The sequence below is a fragment of the Crinia signifera genome, chromosome 11, assembly GCF_055691185.1.
Source record: "Crinia signifera chromosome 11, ASM5569118v1, whole genome shotgun sequence".
Lineage (NCBI taxonomy): Eukaryota > Metazoa > Chordata > Amphibia > Anura > Myobatrachidae > Crinia > Crinia signifera.
In genome coordinates this window covers 112,528,787-112,543,143 of record NC_139227.1, presented here as the reverse complement: position 1 = coordinate 112,543,143, position 14,357 = coordinate 112,528,787, and the positions used below count along the sequence as shown (strand labels likewise).

The 14,357-nt window shown below is 47.2% G+C and overlaps 1 protein-coding gene across 1 annotated transcript in view; it reads right to left on the bottom strand.

Annotated features, from left to right (window-relative positions):
- Positions 1–14,357, bottom strand: part of DNAJC24 (DnaJ heat shock protein family (Hsp40) member C24) — a 37,610-nt gene that overhangs the window by 3,952 nt on the left and 19,301 nt on the right. The window contains exon 3 of the mRNA XM_083164267.1: positions 2,497–2,565. Within this exon, the coding sequence (XP_083020393.1) occupies positions 2,497–2,565 (69 nt within the window). The remainder of the gene's footprint in view (positions 1–2,496; positions 2,566–14,357) is intronic.

The following is a 14,357-nucleotide window of genomic DNA, read 5'->3' as shown; positions in this document are numbered from 1 at the left end:
TGCGCTATATAAGACACTGTAACGGAATCTGCTACGCTATATAAGACACTGTAACGGAATCTGCTGCGCTATATAATACACTGCAACGGAATCTTCTGCGCTATATAAGGCGCTGTAACGGAATCTGCTGCGCTATATAAGACACTGTAACGGAATCTGCTGCGCTATATAAGACATTGTAACGGAATCTTCTGCGCTATATAAGACACTAACGGAATCTGCTGCGCTATATAAGACACTGTAAGGGAATCTGCTGCGCTATATAAGACACTAAGGGAATCTGCTGCGCTATAGAAGACGTTGCAACGGAATATGCTGCGCTATATAAGACACTGTAACGGAATCTGCTGCGCTATATAAGACGCTGTAACGGAATCTGCTGCGCTATATAAGACACTGTAACGGAATCTGCTGCGCTATACAGTATAAGACACTGTAACGGAATCTGCTGCGCTATATAAGACACTGTAACGGAATCTGCTGCGCTATATAAGACACTGTAACGGAATCTGCTGCGCTATATAAGACACTAACGGAATCTGCTGCGCTATATAAGACACAGTAACGGAATCTGCTGCGCTATATAAGACACTGTAACTGAATCTGCTGCGCTATATAAGACGCTGCAATGGAATCTGCTGCGCTATATAAGACACTAACGGAATCTGCTGCGCTATATAAGACGCTGCAATGGAATCTGCTGCGCTATATAAGACATTGTAAGGGAATCTGCTGCGCTATAGAAAAAGCTGCAACGGAATCTGCTGCACTATATAAGACACTATAACAGAATCTGCTGCGCTATATAAGACACTGTAACGGAACATGCTGCGCTATATAAGACCCTGTAACGGAATCTGCTGCGCTATATAAGACCCTGTAACGGAATCTGCTGCGCTATATAAGACACTGTAACGGAATCTGCTGCGCTATATAAGACACTGTAACGGAATCTGCTGCGCTATATAAGACGCTGCAACGGAATCTGCTGCACTATATAAGACACTGTAACGGAATCTGCTGCGCTATATAAGACGCTGTAACGGAATCTGCTGCGCTATATAAGACGCTGTAACGGAATCTGCTGCGCTATATAAGACACTAACAGAATCTGCTGCGCTATATAAGACACTAACGGAATCTGCTGCGCTATATAAGACGCTGTAACGGAATCTGCTGCGCTATATAAGACGCTGTAACGGAATCTGCTGCGCTATATAAGATGCTGTAACAGAATCTGCTGCGCTATATAAGACGCTGTAATGGAATCTGCTGCTCTTTATAAGACACTGTAACGGAATCTGTTGCGCTATATAAGACACTGTAACGGAATCTGCTGCGATATATAAGACGCTGTAACGGAATCTGCTGCGCTATATAAGACACTGTAACGGAATCTGCTGCGCTATATAAGACACTAACGGAATCTGCTGCACTATATAAGACACTGTAACGGAATCTGCTGCGCTATATAAGACACTGTAACGGAATCTGCTGCGCTATATAAACTAAATAAATACATATTCCAGTGTTTAGAAGATCATAAATATTGTACGTGAACAACATAATCCAGAGCTGCGTGCTGTTGGGATCTTTGGTGACTCCTCACACGTAGACAATAGTGAGTTGTAGAAGGACGACATTAATCTGGTTAATATCTGGGGGGGGGGGGAGGGGGACCCATTATTTGTACATTGCAGCCCAGACCGTATGTACACTATTATCCTGCGAGGTGCGGTTTGGTCAGTCATTTCTGCAAATCTGACTGTACATTTAAAGCGGCAATTGTTTAAAAGGCAAAACGGGCCTGGTTTTGTCTTACAAATAATTGCTGATTTAAAAATAGATATTTCTGAACAGCCTGCACCTTCCAGTCTATTACATACTGCCCTCCATGTTTGAGTAAGAGGGGGTTTGACAAATCATATCTTAAGTACTGACTCTCCAGCTGGGTACACACCTGACAGATAGGTCGATACACACTTACCGATCGCTCGATATGTCGGTCTATGTTATGCAGCTGTTGGGTTGGTGCAGCCTTCTGACGCGCAGACATATAGTTGGGGTTGTGCCCTGAATCGTGGCACTCCCCGTCAGCCAAGGCTGCCCCTCCCTTGTCATGTGGGCACATGGATCCTCTAGGGCTGCTTCGCGGCCCCAGTTTGTCCCTGCGGGTGGACATTTGTATTTACTTCCCAACTGTGACATTGGCCCTTGTACAGACAGCGGCATGTGCTGCAAAGCCGACGCAGGGGGCCTGTTAAATTGTCCACAATATATCAGCAGGCCTATTGAACAGCCAATTTATCAGCCAGTGTGTGTACCCAAGCTTAATATTTCACTTAAAAAAAATCTGATATGACTGTGACGAATGGAAAGCCATGTTAATGGATTCCCGCAGTACAGTAACATTCCAATGTTATGCTTCCTTCCCAGCCAACCACATAGCCCCAGCACATGTCACGTAGGCTATATGAATATTCATCCGATACATACCGTCATCCCATAACATGTCCTCTAAGTGTATCTGAGTGTCCACAGGGAATGAACGGGTCATCTCAATGTCTAATGGAGGGAAGAAAATACACGTCATAGGTTTCTCTATAAGGAATAACATTTTCTGAAGGTCTAAGTTATATTTTGTACAGACAGCATATATCCACATGAGAGTAATGTGGAGGATCCAGACCAATCTGCAGCAACAGCAGAAGCCAGGTGTGTAATCAGCAGCACCTGTGATCTCCTGATATAAGTGTTTCCAGGGCAGAGTACAAATGCTCTTGATGCTGGATTAGCTGCCCAAGTGATAGGCCGGGATGTGGGCTATGGTAGGAGCCACTGGAGCAGTTGCAAGAGTCTGTTATAAGCTGTGATTACCTGTACGCTGCATCCTGAGACTACGCTTGCCTGTGGAATGGATCTGGTAGGCTGTGACCTGCTTTACAAAATAAAGACCAAAGACTTCATTTGAATCCAGTGTATGTGATCCTTGTCACAATATGATTTCATTATCGCGGTTCACTTGCTGGTATTGTAGTATTTATTCATAGGTTGCCTGGTTTGGGTTTAACACTCATATACTGCTGTGCATGGCATAGGTTACTGTTATATAGAAGGCTTGTGGATATAGGGTACAAGGGAAGCACAAATATGTCACCTAAAGTTACTGTATCACCGCCCAGTATTACACCACCTACATCTTCGGTGTAAGTCTTGCTGGTGAAGCAGTGTCACATTTTTTACTTGGATGAATTGGTCAGATACATGTGGATTGTGCACACTAATGCAGGGTACACACCACGACGACCCGCTCACGATGCACATCGTGAGCGGGTCGTCAGTGTCTCGTCCGACCCGCTCACGGTGACACGGTGCTCACGATGTGCACCGTGAGCGGGTCCGATCCGATGGCGACCCGCACCCGGCTGTATGGTCGTCATTCAGATCCTACCTGCAGCAGGTAGGATCTCAATAGCGACCGACCGACCCGCGGGACCGCGCATCGGATCGGTATCGGTCCACACCAGGACAGAAAAGGGCCCAATCACCACACAATCTACATCCAATTGGTCGGAATTGGATCTAGATTGAGGGGATCGGGCCCTAGTCGTCCTGGTGTGTACCCAGCATTACAGAGAATGTGGGCTCAGTTTATTTTATGCCCACATGCAAAAGAATTATTTAATTTTGGGGCAAAAGGTTGTGTCCTATTAACTCTTTAGTAATGGGGAGGAGCATTCTTGAATTGAGGCCCTCTGCTGTGCTGGAGATTAGTCGTCAGTTATTACTTTAAATCAAAATGAAATTAAGACCGCCCCTGTCGTTATTTGACTCTATTAATGATATGGTTCATAAAGTAATGTTTTCAAGAGAAATAAAACAAAAAACATATTTAAGAAAAGTGCAGTTGAGAAGTTGACTTGGCACATTTGAGATCCTATCATAGGCAACAGCATCTAGATCAGGGGTGACCAAACCTGTCAAGATCTACCAACCTGTGGATCTATAGTAGGAATGAATGCAGCAGGTTTGAAAATGTGACAGTTAGTGATGACTACAGCTGTTCTCCAGCTAGGTGATTTGGAAGACACGGACCGTTGGTAGATATCAAGGACCGGATTGGCTCCTGATCTAGATGGACAACCATCAAAACCGCACAAGGAACCTGGACAAGCTACGTCTACACTATTCCCCATAATCACAAATGCCTGGTTTAAAATCAGCAGAAAGACAAGAAGTCCAAGTAGAAGGAGAACAAATATCACTATCAATGAATCGTTTATCTGTAGAGCACAGAACCCCAGTCCAGTCCCGGCAAGACAGAACGGTTACACTGCTTTTCATTTTATTATTTCAAACATATAACTTTGCCTTCTTCCAAGGGTTGAAATTAACTTTTCACACTGCCTCGCTATCTGCATGAATTGAATGAATTCCTAATCTGCAGACAAAGTGGGATAGTGAGGGCAGCAATTAAAACAGCAGGGCCCGTCGTACAGTGCATTACCGTACTCTGAAATTCCATTTCACCAATAAAACCCCTTTGTGTTTTGATTTCGGAAAATAGGTTTTATTATTTGCCTAAATCTGCTTAGGAACATAGCATTTCATAGTGCCATTAAACATTAGACGCTAACGAGAGGGAACGCCCCTGCCGCTGCATTACTGAATTTAGGCAATGTGATCCGTTTGCCAATTTTTGCACAACTGAGTTATTTTTAGTGCATCTGTTTCTTAAACTGTTCAAAGGAGAGATAAGAGAATTACAACAAATATGTCTCAAAGTTGATCTGTCTCTTAACATTGTCTTTTCTGTGTTACATGACTCCTTCCTCGGAGATAAGTTGGTAGCAGTAATGTTCGATGGGGCACAATGATAAGTCGGAGTGAAGGGCTCTGTCCATGGGATAGCTTGGGCCATGCCACACTAGAGCAAACCACTCCTGGAGCTTTGGGTCTCCTGTATGAGATGGTCAAGCCTATGTGTACAGAACATGGAAATGGCAGCAGCTGCCAGTGAGATATTATGCACAGCATCAACCAGCTAACTGGTGCTAACATATTGGTCTACCATAATTTTCACCAAGAGGTAGAACCTCAGACTGACCAACTGCCATCTATCCACCGTGGAGATAGACCAACCACCATCAAAGGAAGGGATGGTGGTTGATGGAATAAAGACTGAGCGGAGAAGAGATCATCAAAGTCAATTTGTAGACTTGGGGGAGCTCTAGATCGTAAAATGAATGAAACAAAAAATGTAGTGTTCATAAAAGAATTGTGTATGTCTTTTTTTTTTTGCAGGTTTTATTGTGATTTCTAGGTGTCCGTGATTACCATTGTGGTGTATTATTAGTTTATCACAGTGTTCCCTCTAAACTTCTTTTACAGGGTGCCCCACCCTGCCCGTTTTTAAAACCTCAAAATGCACCCTGCCTTTTTTGTGTGTGGCACAGTGCGCCCTTATGCTGCCCGGGTGTGGTATGCCGTTCTGACACTCGGATTCCAACAGTCATTAGCCCGATGTCGGGATCCCAACTAGCCAAGCTCAGACAGCGTGGTCAGCGCAACAAAGCCCCTTGCGGGCTCGCTGCGCTCGCCACGCTGCATCTATTCTATTCTCCCCCTGGTATATTACCATTATAAACCCCTTTCACACTGCACATAAATACCGGGTCTCAAGCAGGTTTGCAGTGTGATTGCAGGACAGACAGTAGCTATAAAGCAGTGCAGTGCATATGTAATGAGCCGCTCATTACATATGCACATATGTAATGAGCTCAGTGTATATACATGAGCCTCATTACATATGCGCAGATGTAATGAGCCGCTAATTCATATGCACTGCACTCATTACATATGCGCCTATGTAATGAGTGGCTCATTACATATGCACTGCGCTCTCATAGCTACTGCCTGAGTCCTATATACCGGTTCAGAGCCGTTCACAGTGCATGAAAAACGGGGTACTTGTTTCCTAGCACGGCGCCCACGATTTTAATCGTTTTGATCGCATCGCATGCGACCAGATCGTATGCGATGCGATCAAAACGATGATTTAATTGTACATGCACCCTGATGGGTGATTACTATGTTATATGCACCCCCATTGTTAACGCCACCGTCACTATGAACGCCAACCCGAAGTGTGGCGAGCGCAGCGAACCCGCGAGGGGTGGCGGTACGCGTCCTCCGATGTTTTCATACCCCCACTATCCACGTAGAGTTGATTTTATATAGTGTGGCGAGGGGGTGCGGATAACTTCACATGTATTCTGCGGCCACTCGCCACGCTTCGGGCTCGGTGGCTCGCCACACTATATAAAATCAACTCCACGCCGACGTGGATAGTGGGGGTATGAAAATGTCAGAGGACACGTACCGCTGCGTTCGCCAAGCGTCGGGTTTGCGTTGATAGTCGGGGTGGTGTTTACTATGTTAAATGCACCCCCATTGTTATCACCCATCAGGGTGCCTGTACAATTATAAATTGTACAGTGCGGCTCTTAGGACCCGAAAATCGGGTCCCATCGCATACCACTAATTAAGGTATGCGATGGGCGCCGTGCTAGGAAACAAGTACCAAAAACGGCTCTGAACCGTGTAGGCTTTCTACCCGTTTGCAAGTACCGGTTATTTGTAACCGGTAAATTCAGACTGGCACTTTCACACTGCAGCTCTAACCGTTTTAAAAGACTAACAAATCGGCAATATACCGGTTAAGAGCTGCAGTGTGAAAGGGGTATAAGACAGTTTAGAGTGTTGCAATATTTTATCACACGGACTCAAGCACAACTGTAAAACAGCACCACAAGAGAGGACTACAGGGAAATGTGCGACTGTTCTCCCAAAACAACCTGATGTCCCACGGTTGTGTATACACCAACAGGGTTTATATATCAATAGGAAAGTGTATTGGATAATATCATCCGGTTGCACAAAGTAAGGGTTATATTCAATGCTTTTTGCGAGCTGTGACAGCGAGCAGTGCCGACTGCTTACTGCCACAGCTCGCGTGGCCAGTATTCAACAGACCCCCTTTCACACGCTGTTTCCACCTCGCTGAGGGGCAGATTTATTAAGCTTAAAGAAGAGATAAACTGGAGATAAAGCGGAGAAAAGGTAAAAGGAGATAAAGCGGAGAAAAGGTAAAAGGAGATAAAGCACCAGCCAACTCCCAACTGTCTTTTTCAAACACAGCTGATTGGCTGGTGCTTTATCTCCTTTTACCTTTTCTCCGCTTTATCTCCAGTTTATTTCTTCTCCAAGCCCCATATAGTCTGTACTATATAAATCTGCCCCTGAGTTTTTACAGCAGCAGGGAAACGGTGTGTGTGGGCGCCAAACCAGCGGGCTCCCTGCAATAGCCACGAATCTCGCTGTTTGGGGGAATCCTCACCCCCTTCTGACAGCGAGGGTTCCCCCGGAACATTGAATACGGTGAGCGGCCGGCACGAGGTTTAAAAGGCGAGGGTCGCTTGTTTTCGGCGATCCCCGCCGTTTAGCCCCATCAAATACTGCCCGAAACCTTCGTAGAGGAGTCTAAAAACATAGTAATAATTACAATAGTATAAAAAAAAATCAGCATTCTAAATGACAATCTGTGAACTTGTCAAAAGAACCGTCCACAGTATTACAATCCTTTATTTGATGCAGTTTTACATATAAAGATTGTCCTTTAAATGATCCACAATTACAGTGGCCGTAACAAGTCAAACAATGGTACTTCATTATGAATAATCACTATGGGCAAATGAAACACCTCGTTTAACTGCCCTTAAGTACTGGTGAAAAAAATGTAATTAACACTTTAAAGAGCCAATTTTAAGCATGTTATTCATTAATTAGCAACATATTACAGTGTATGAAATTGGACTTTCATTTATATCTTTGTCTGCATTGCCACATTGTACCTGAGGTCTAAACTATGGATCTCCAGGGAGTGCGCTATCCCGGGCACGTCTGATTAATGCAATTACAGACCATCAGCAAGCTTAGGAAATGACAGGATCAATAAAGCCATTCTTAATAGGTCTTAAACACCTACAGTACATTAAATATGGAGTGAATAGGAAAACTGGAAACTGTTCTTACACCCGTGTTAGGAAGCGGTTCCTCCACCAGTGTAACAGCTGAGTAACTTCACAGATGAGAGGTGAAACATATTACTAAGGATTCTCACAAATCTGCAGCTATTTTCCTAAATGTGAAAAACTGTATTTCTGCGGCAGGAACAACGAGACGCCAGAGGATTCAGGCTCCCAAACATGCTGGACCCCTGTAGGGATGGAATCTTAACACGTAACTGTCAGAACCTGCATTACCCTGACCTGTGACCATTATCTGCTGACCATTGTATGAATGTTTATTACTTATATAAAATCCATACACCATACAAATAACCATATTGTGCCTTATGATAGCACCCCGATGTCCAATGAGTACCCCACCTACAGTCAGGGCATGGATAGGAGTACCACACCTACAGTCAGGACATGGATAGGAGTACCGCACCTACAGTCAGGGCATGGATAGGAGTACCGCACCTACAGTCAGAGCATGGATAGGTGTACCGCACATACAGTCAGGGCATGGATAGGAGTACCGCACCTACAGTCAGAGCATGGATAGGTGTACCGCACATACAGTCAGGGCATGGATAGGTGTACCGCACCTACAGTCAGGGCATGGATAGGAGTACCGCACCTACAGTCAGGGCATGGATAGGAGTACCGCACCTACAGTCAGGACATGGATAGGTGTACCGCACATACAGTCAGGGCATGGATAGGAGTACCGCACCGACAGTCAGGGCATGGATAGGAGTACCGCACCGACAGTCAGGGCATGGATAGGAGTACCGCACCGACAGTCAGGGCATGGATAGGAGTACCGCACCGACAGTCAGAGCATGGATAGGAGTACCGCACCTGCAGTCAGAGCATGGATAGGAGTACCGCACCTACAGTCAGAGCATGGATAGGAGTACCGCACCTACAGTCAGGGCATGGATAGGAGTACCGCACATACAGTCAGAGTATAGATAGGAGTACCGCACATACAGTCAGAGTATAGATAGGAGTACCGCACCTACAGTCAGGGCATGGATAGGAGTACCGCACCTACAGTCAGGGCATGGATAGGAGTACCGCACCTACAGTCAGGGCATGGATAGGAGTACCGTACCTACAGTCAGGGCATGGATAGGTGTACCGCACCTACAGTCAGGGCATGGATAGGTGTACCGTACCTACAGTCAGGGCATGGATAGGAGTACCGCACATACAGTCAGAGTATAGATAGGAGTACCGCACCTACAGTCAGGGCATAGATAGGATTACCGCACCTACAGTCAGGGCATGGATAGGATTACCGCACCTACAGTCAGGGCATGGATAGGAGTACCGCACCTACAGTCAGGGCATGGATAGGAGTACCCCACCTACAGTCAGGGCATGGATAGGTGTACCCAACCTACAGTCAGGGCATGGATAGGAATACCGCACCTACAGTCAGGGCATGGATAGGAGTACCGTACCTACAGTCAGGGCATGTATAGGAGTACCGTACCTACAGTCAGGGCATGGATAGGAGTACCGCACATACAGTCAGAGTATAGATAGGAGTACCGCACCTACAGTCAGGGCATGGATAGGATTACCGCACCTACAGTCAGGGCATGGATAGGAGTACCGCACCTACAGTCAGGGCATGGATAGGAGTACCGCACCTACAGTCAGGGCATGGATAGGAGTACCGCACCTACAGTCAGGGCATGGATAGGAGTACCGCACCTGCAGTCAGGGCATGGATAGGAGTACCGCACCTGCAGTCAGGGTATGGATAGGTGTACCCCACCTACAGTCAGGGCATGGATAGGAGTACCGCACCTACAGTCAGGGCATGGATAGGAGTACCGCACCGACAGTCAGGGCATGGATAGGAGTACCCCACCTACAGTCAGGGCATGGATAGGAGTACCCCACCTACAGTCAGGGCATGGATAGGAGTACCGCACCTACAGTCAGGGCATGGATAGGTGTACCGCACCTACAGTCAGGGCATGGATAGGTGTACCGCACATACAGTCAGAGCATGGATAGGAGTACCCCACCTACAGTCAGGGCATGGATAGGAGTACCCCACCTACAGTCAGGGCATGGATAGGAGTACCCCACCTACAGTTAGGGAATGGATAGGAGAACCGCACCTACAGTCAGAGCATGGGTAAGAGTACCGCACCTACAGTCAGGGCATGGATAGGAGTACCCCACCTACAGTCAGGGAATGGATAGGAGTACCGCACCTACAGTCAGGGCATGGATAGGAGTACCCCACCTACAGTCAGAGCATGGATAGGAGTACCGCACCGACAGTCAGGGCATGGATAGGAGTACCGCACCTACAGTCAGGGAATGGATAGGAGTACCGCACCTACAGTCAGGGCATGGATAGGAGTACCCCTCCTACAGTCAGAGCATGGATAGGAGTACCCCACCTACAGTCAGGGCATGGATAGGAGTACCCCACCTACAGTCAGGGTATGGATAGGAGTACCCCTCCTACAGTCAGGGCATGGATAGGAGTACCGCACCTACAGTCAGGGCATGGATAGGAGTACCGCACCTACAGTCAGGGCATGGATAGGAGTACCGCACCTACAGTCAGGGCATGGATAGGAGTACCGCACCTACAGTCAGGGCATGGATAGGAGTACCGTACCTACAGTCAGGGCATGGATAGGTGTACCGCACCTACAGTCAGGGCATGGATAGGAGTACCGTACCTACAGTCAGGGCATGGATAGGAGTACCGCACATACAGTCAGAGTATAGATAGGAGTACCCCACCTACAGTCAGGGCATGGATAGGAGTACCCCACCTACAGTCAGGGCATGGATAGGAGTACCGCACCTACAGTCAGGGCATGGATAGGTGTACCGCACCTGCAGTCACAGTATAGATAGGAGTACTGCACCTACAGTCAGGGCATGGATAGGAGTACCCCACCTACAGTCAGGGCATGGATAGGAGTACCGCACCTACAGTCAGGGCAGGGATAGGAGTACCCCACCTACAGTCAGGGCATGGATAGGAGTACCGCACCTACAGTCAGGGCATGGATAGGAGTACCCCACCTACAGTCAGGGCATGGATAGGAGTACCCCACCTACAGTCAGGGCATGGATAGGAGTACCACACCTACAGTCAGAGCATGGATAGGAGTACCGCACATACAGTCAGAGCATGGATAGGAGTACCCCACCTACAGTCAAGGCATGGATAGGAGTACCCCACCTACAGTCAGGGCATGGATAGGAGTACCCCACCTACAGTCAGGGCATGGATAGGAGTACCCCACCTACAGTCAGGGCATGGATAGGAGTACCCAACCTACAGTCAGGGCATGGATAGGAGTACCCAACCTACAGTCAGGGCATGGATAGGAGTACCCCACCTACAGTCAGGGCATGGATAGGAGTACCCCACCTACAGTCAGGGCATGGATAGGAGTACCCAACCTACAGTCAGGGCATGGATAGGAGTACCCAACCTACAGTCAGAGAAATATTGCAGCCATCGGTCACGGTGTCACTCTGCGACTGAAGCACGAGTAAGTCTAACCTTACTCAGGCTGCCTGTTACAGCTTGGCTTGCGAGGCCAAGAAAACTGTGCTTGACTTGACCACTTTCGGAACACCGGAGGGGACATGCCCCCATTTCCAGAAAGCCCCCTCCCCGATTGCAGGACCTGAACTGTACATGCAAAGGAGGGAGGACGGGCCCCCCCCCCCCCTTCCATGTGGCAGCAGCTGCAACACATTTTACTAAAATCATTGTATTATACCAAACTAGCACGTTAGCGGGACCTAAGTGTCAGTTAGGCTCATTCAGGTGCAGCTTTAAGTGCGCTATTATGAGCAAAGTACCAATGATCACCACACTGCCTGGCTGCCATAATGCGAAGGGGCATGGCTACCAGGAGGGGGTGTGGTCACTGGGGAGGTGTGGCCACGTCCCTTTGAAAATAAAACCTTGTTTGAGCAGGAGGATGCAGATGGAGGTGCGGGCGGCATTGCACACCACCGCAGGGAGAGAGAGAACTGGCTGCCACTGCAGCACTGAGAAGCATGTGCTGAGCTAGAGAGAGAGGCTGTGCTGCAGCCTGACCTCTCTCTCCCACTGCCTGGCTCCCTGCAATGGGGGAGCAGGACCTAGGCCCCTCCATCAGTCCTGGCCCTGGGTAAAAAGTACCCATGAAGCCCCCCCTCTCAGCGCCACCGCTGATTTCAAGGAATCAGCAGTCACAGCAATTCCAACCACATCTTATCGAGCCTCCGTGTGCCGTTATGTTACATAAAGAAGGATGGCATATCTGGAAACGTGGCTATTCACTGCCAATAACATGTATATAATGACATATAATATGTATATAGGGACACGTGCTCCAGTAGAACAATGCTCTCCGCTCAGTATCACCTATCTCACTATCCACATCCCCCCTCATCATTGTAGATTCCTGTTCGCATTGCGATGCAGTAGGAGATCTGCATAAAATAATTACTGCCATGTTTTACTATGTGCTCACTGGGCTGGAATGATAACATTCCAGAGATCTCGGGGCAGGTGTATTTTTATAAGTGACAATTTCACCAGCTTTACTGTCACATGGCACTTTACCTGCTATTGTGCTTTACAGATCCCACCGTGTTAATGAAGGTAACGCAGCGGAACACAAGTGAGCGGAACCGTCACGGAGAGAAGGGAGCTGTCCACAATATAGTGCTGCTGGCAATTCTATAGCAGCGCAGTACAACATGATGCGGAGGTCACACCACTGCAGGTCTACCACCAGAGCCAAACCATTGCCAAGTGACTGTGGTACCAGGCTGATCGTAATGGGAGCAACTATAGTGGATACAGGGGTGCCACTGATACGGGGCCCAGGGGATTAGCGGGCCTGGACACAGGTTAGAAAACTGTACACCAATTTTCCAGATTTGCCTGTCTGCCCGGCCTGAATTGTCTTAGTGGTTGTTATAATGGTAAGGTGGTACTGTAATATGGCATAACATGAACTGGAGGGCATTGTAATGTGGCCCAGTATGGACAGGGGGCACTAATGTGGCATAAAAAGAACTGGGGACAATGTTATAATGTGAATCGGTGATACGGTGTGACATAATGTCTACTGGCAACCCTACAATGTGACTAGGGAAGTGCGATGGTTTGGAAAATACAGTAAGGCTTATAAAATCAACTACGGATCGATTATAGGGCAGAAAGTTAATAACTGCTGTGGGGAGGCGTTTCTCAAGAATCATTGGGACAGGGGTACCTTCATTATGTTGCTATGGGGCGCACAAAGTTTTGCTTAGACTTAAACTTCGTGTTAAGGGCAAACCAAATTAAGTCACCTTGACGGTGGATAGTGGGCCCACATTTTTGGGCCAAAAAGTATACCAGGCACCTCGATTTTGCTCTATGTTCATTTGCAAAGTTCATTTTAATATTTCTGATTATTAATAATAAGAATAATTTTATTTATATAGCGCTCTTTCTCCAATAGAACTCAAGGCGCTTAACAGATAGAATGAATGTAATACAGTACAGGAACAATGAAGTACAGAAAAGCTTTTATAAACAATACTTAAGGGAATTAAGGAAATGCTTGAGTAAACAGGAACGTCTTGAGTCTGCTTTTGAAGGATTCCAGAGTGGGGGCCTCTCAAACTGTGCGGGGAAGTTCCTAAACCCAGAGCCGCATGGCTAAAATCTTGACCCCCAGATGATTAGCAGTGCTTGGTACTATAGAGTGCTCATCAGCATTATTCTTTCTGCGTGGAACTACAAGTCCCAGCTTGATAGCACCTCTCATTATGCTTCTAAGTAGGGTGCACAGTGCATGGTCCTCCTCCCCAATATACTTTAGGAGAAGATAGCTGAAGTGTGTGTGTGGGGGCAACATTACTCAGCAGATGAAGGCTTTCCTGCATTCTCCCATGTGTGAGTCTGAACAGACCGGTAGAAGTCATGCCTTAAACCAGGGATGGGGAACCTTCGGCCCTCCAGCTGTTGTTGAACTGCACATCCCAGCATGCCCTGCTACAGTTTTGCTATTTGACCATCCTAAACTGTTGCAAGGTATGCTGGGATGTGTAGTTCAACAACCGCTGGAGGGCCGAAGGTTCCCCATCCCTGCCTTAAACCCCTGACCACAAAACCCCTGCGCATTTTACTTTGGTGTATGTTCATAAGGTAGAGTAGATTAAGTAATAAAATATAACCATAAATGACAACAACTTTATTGACAGACGCTACTTTAGAACAAACGACATAATCTGGCAAGTCCATTG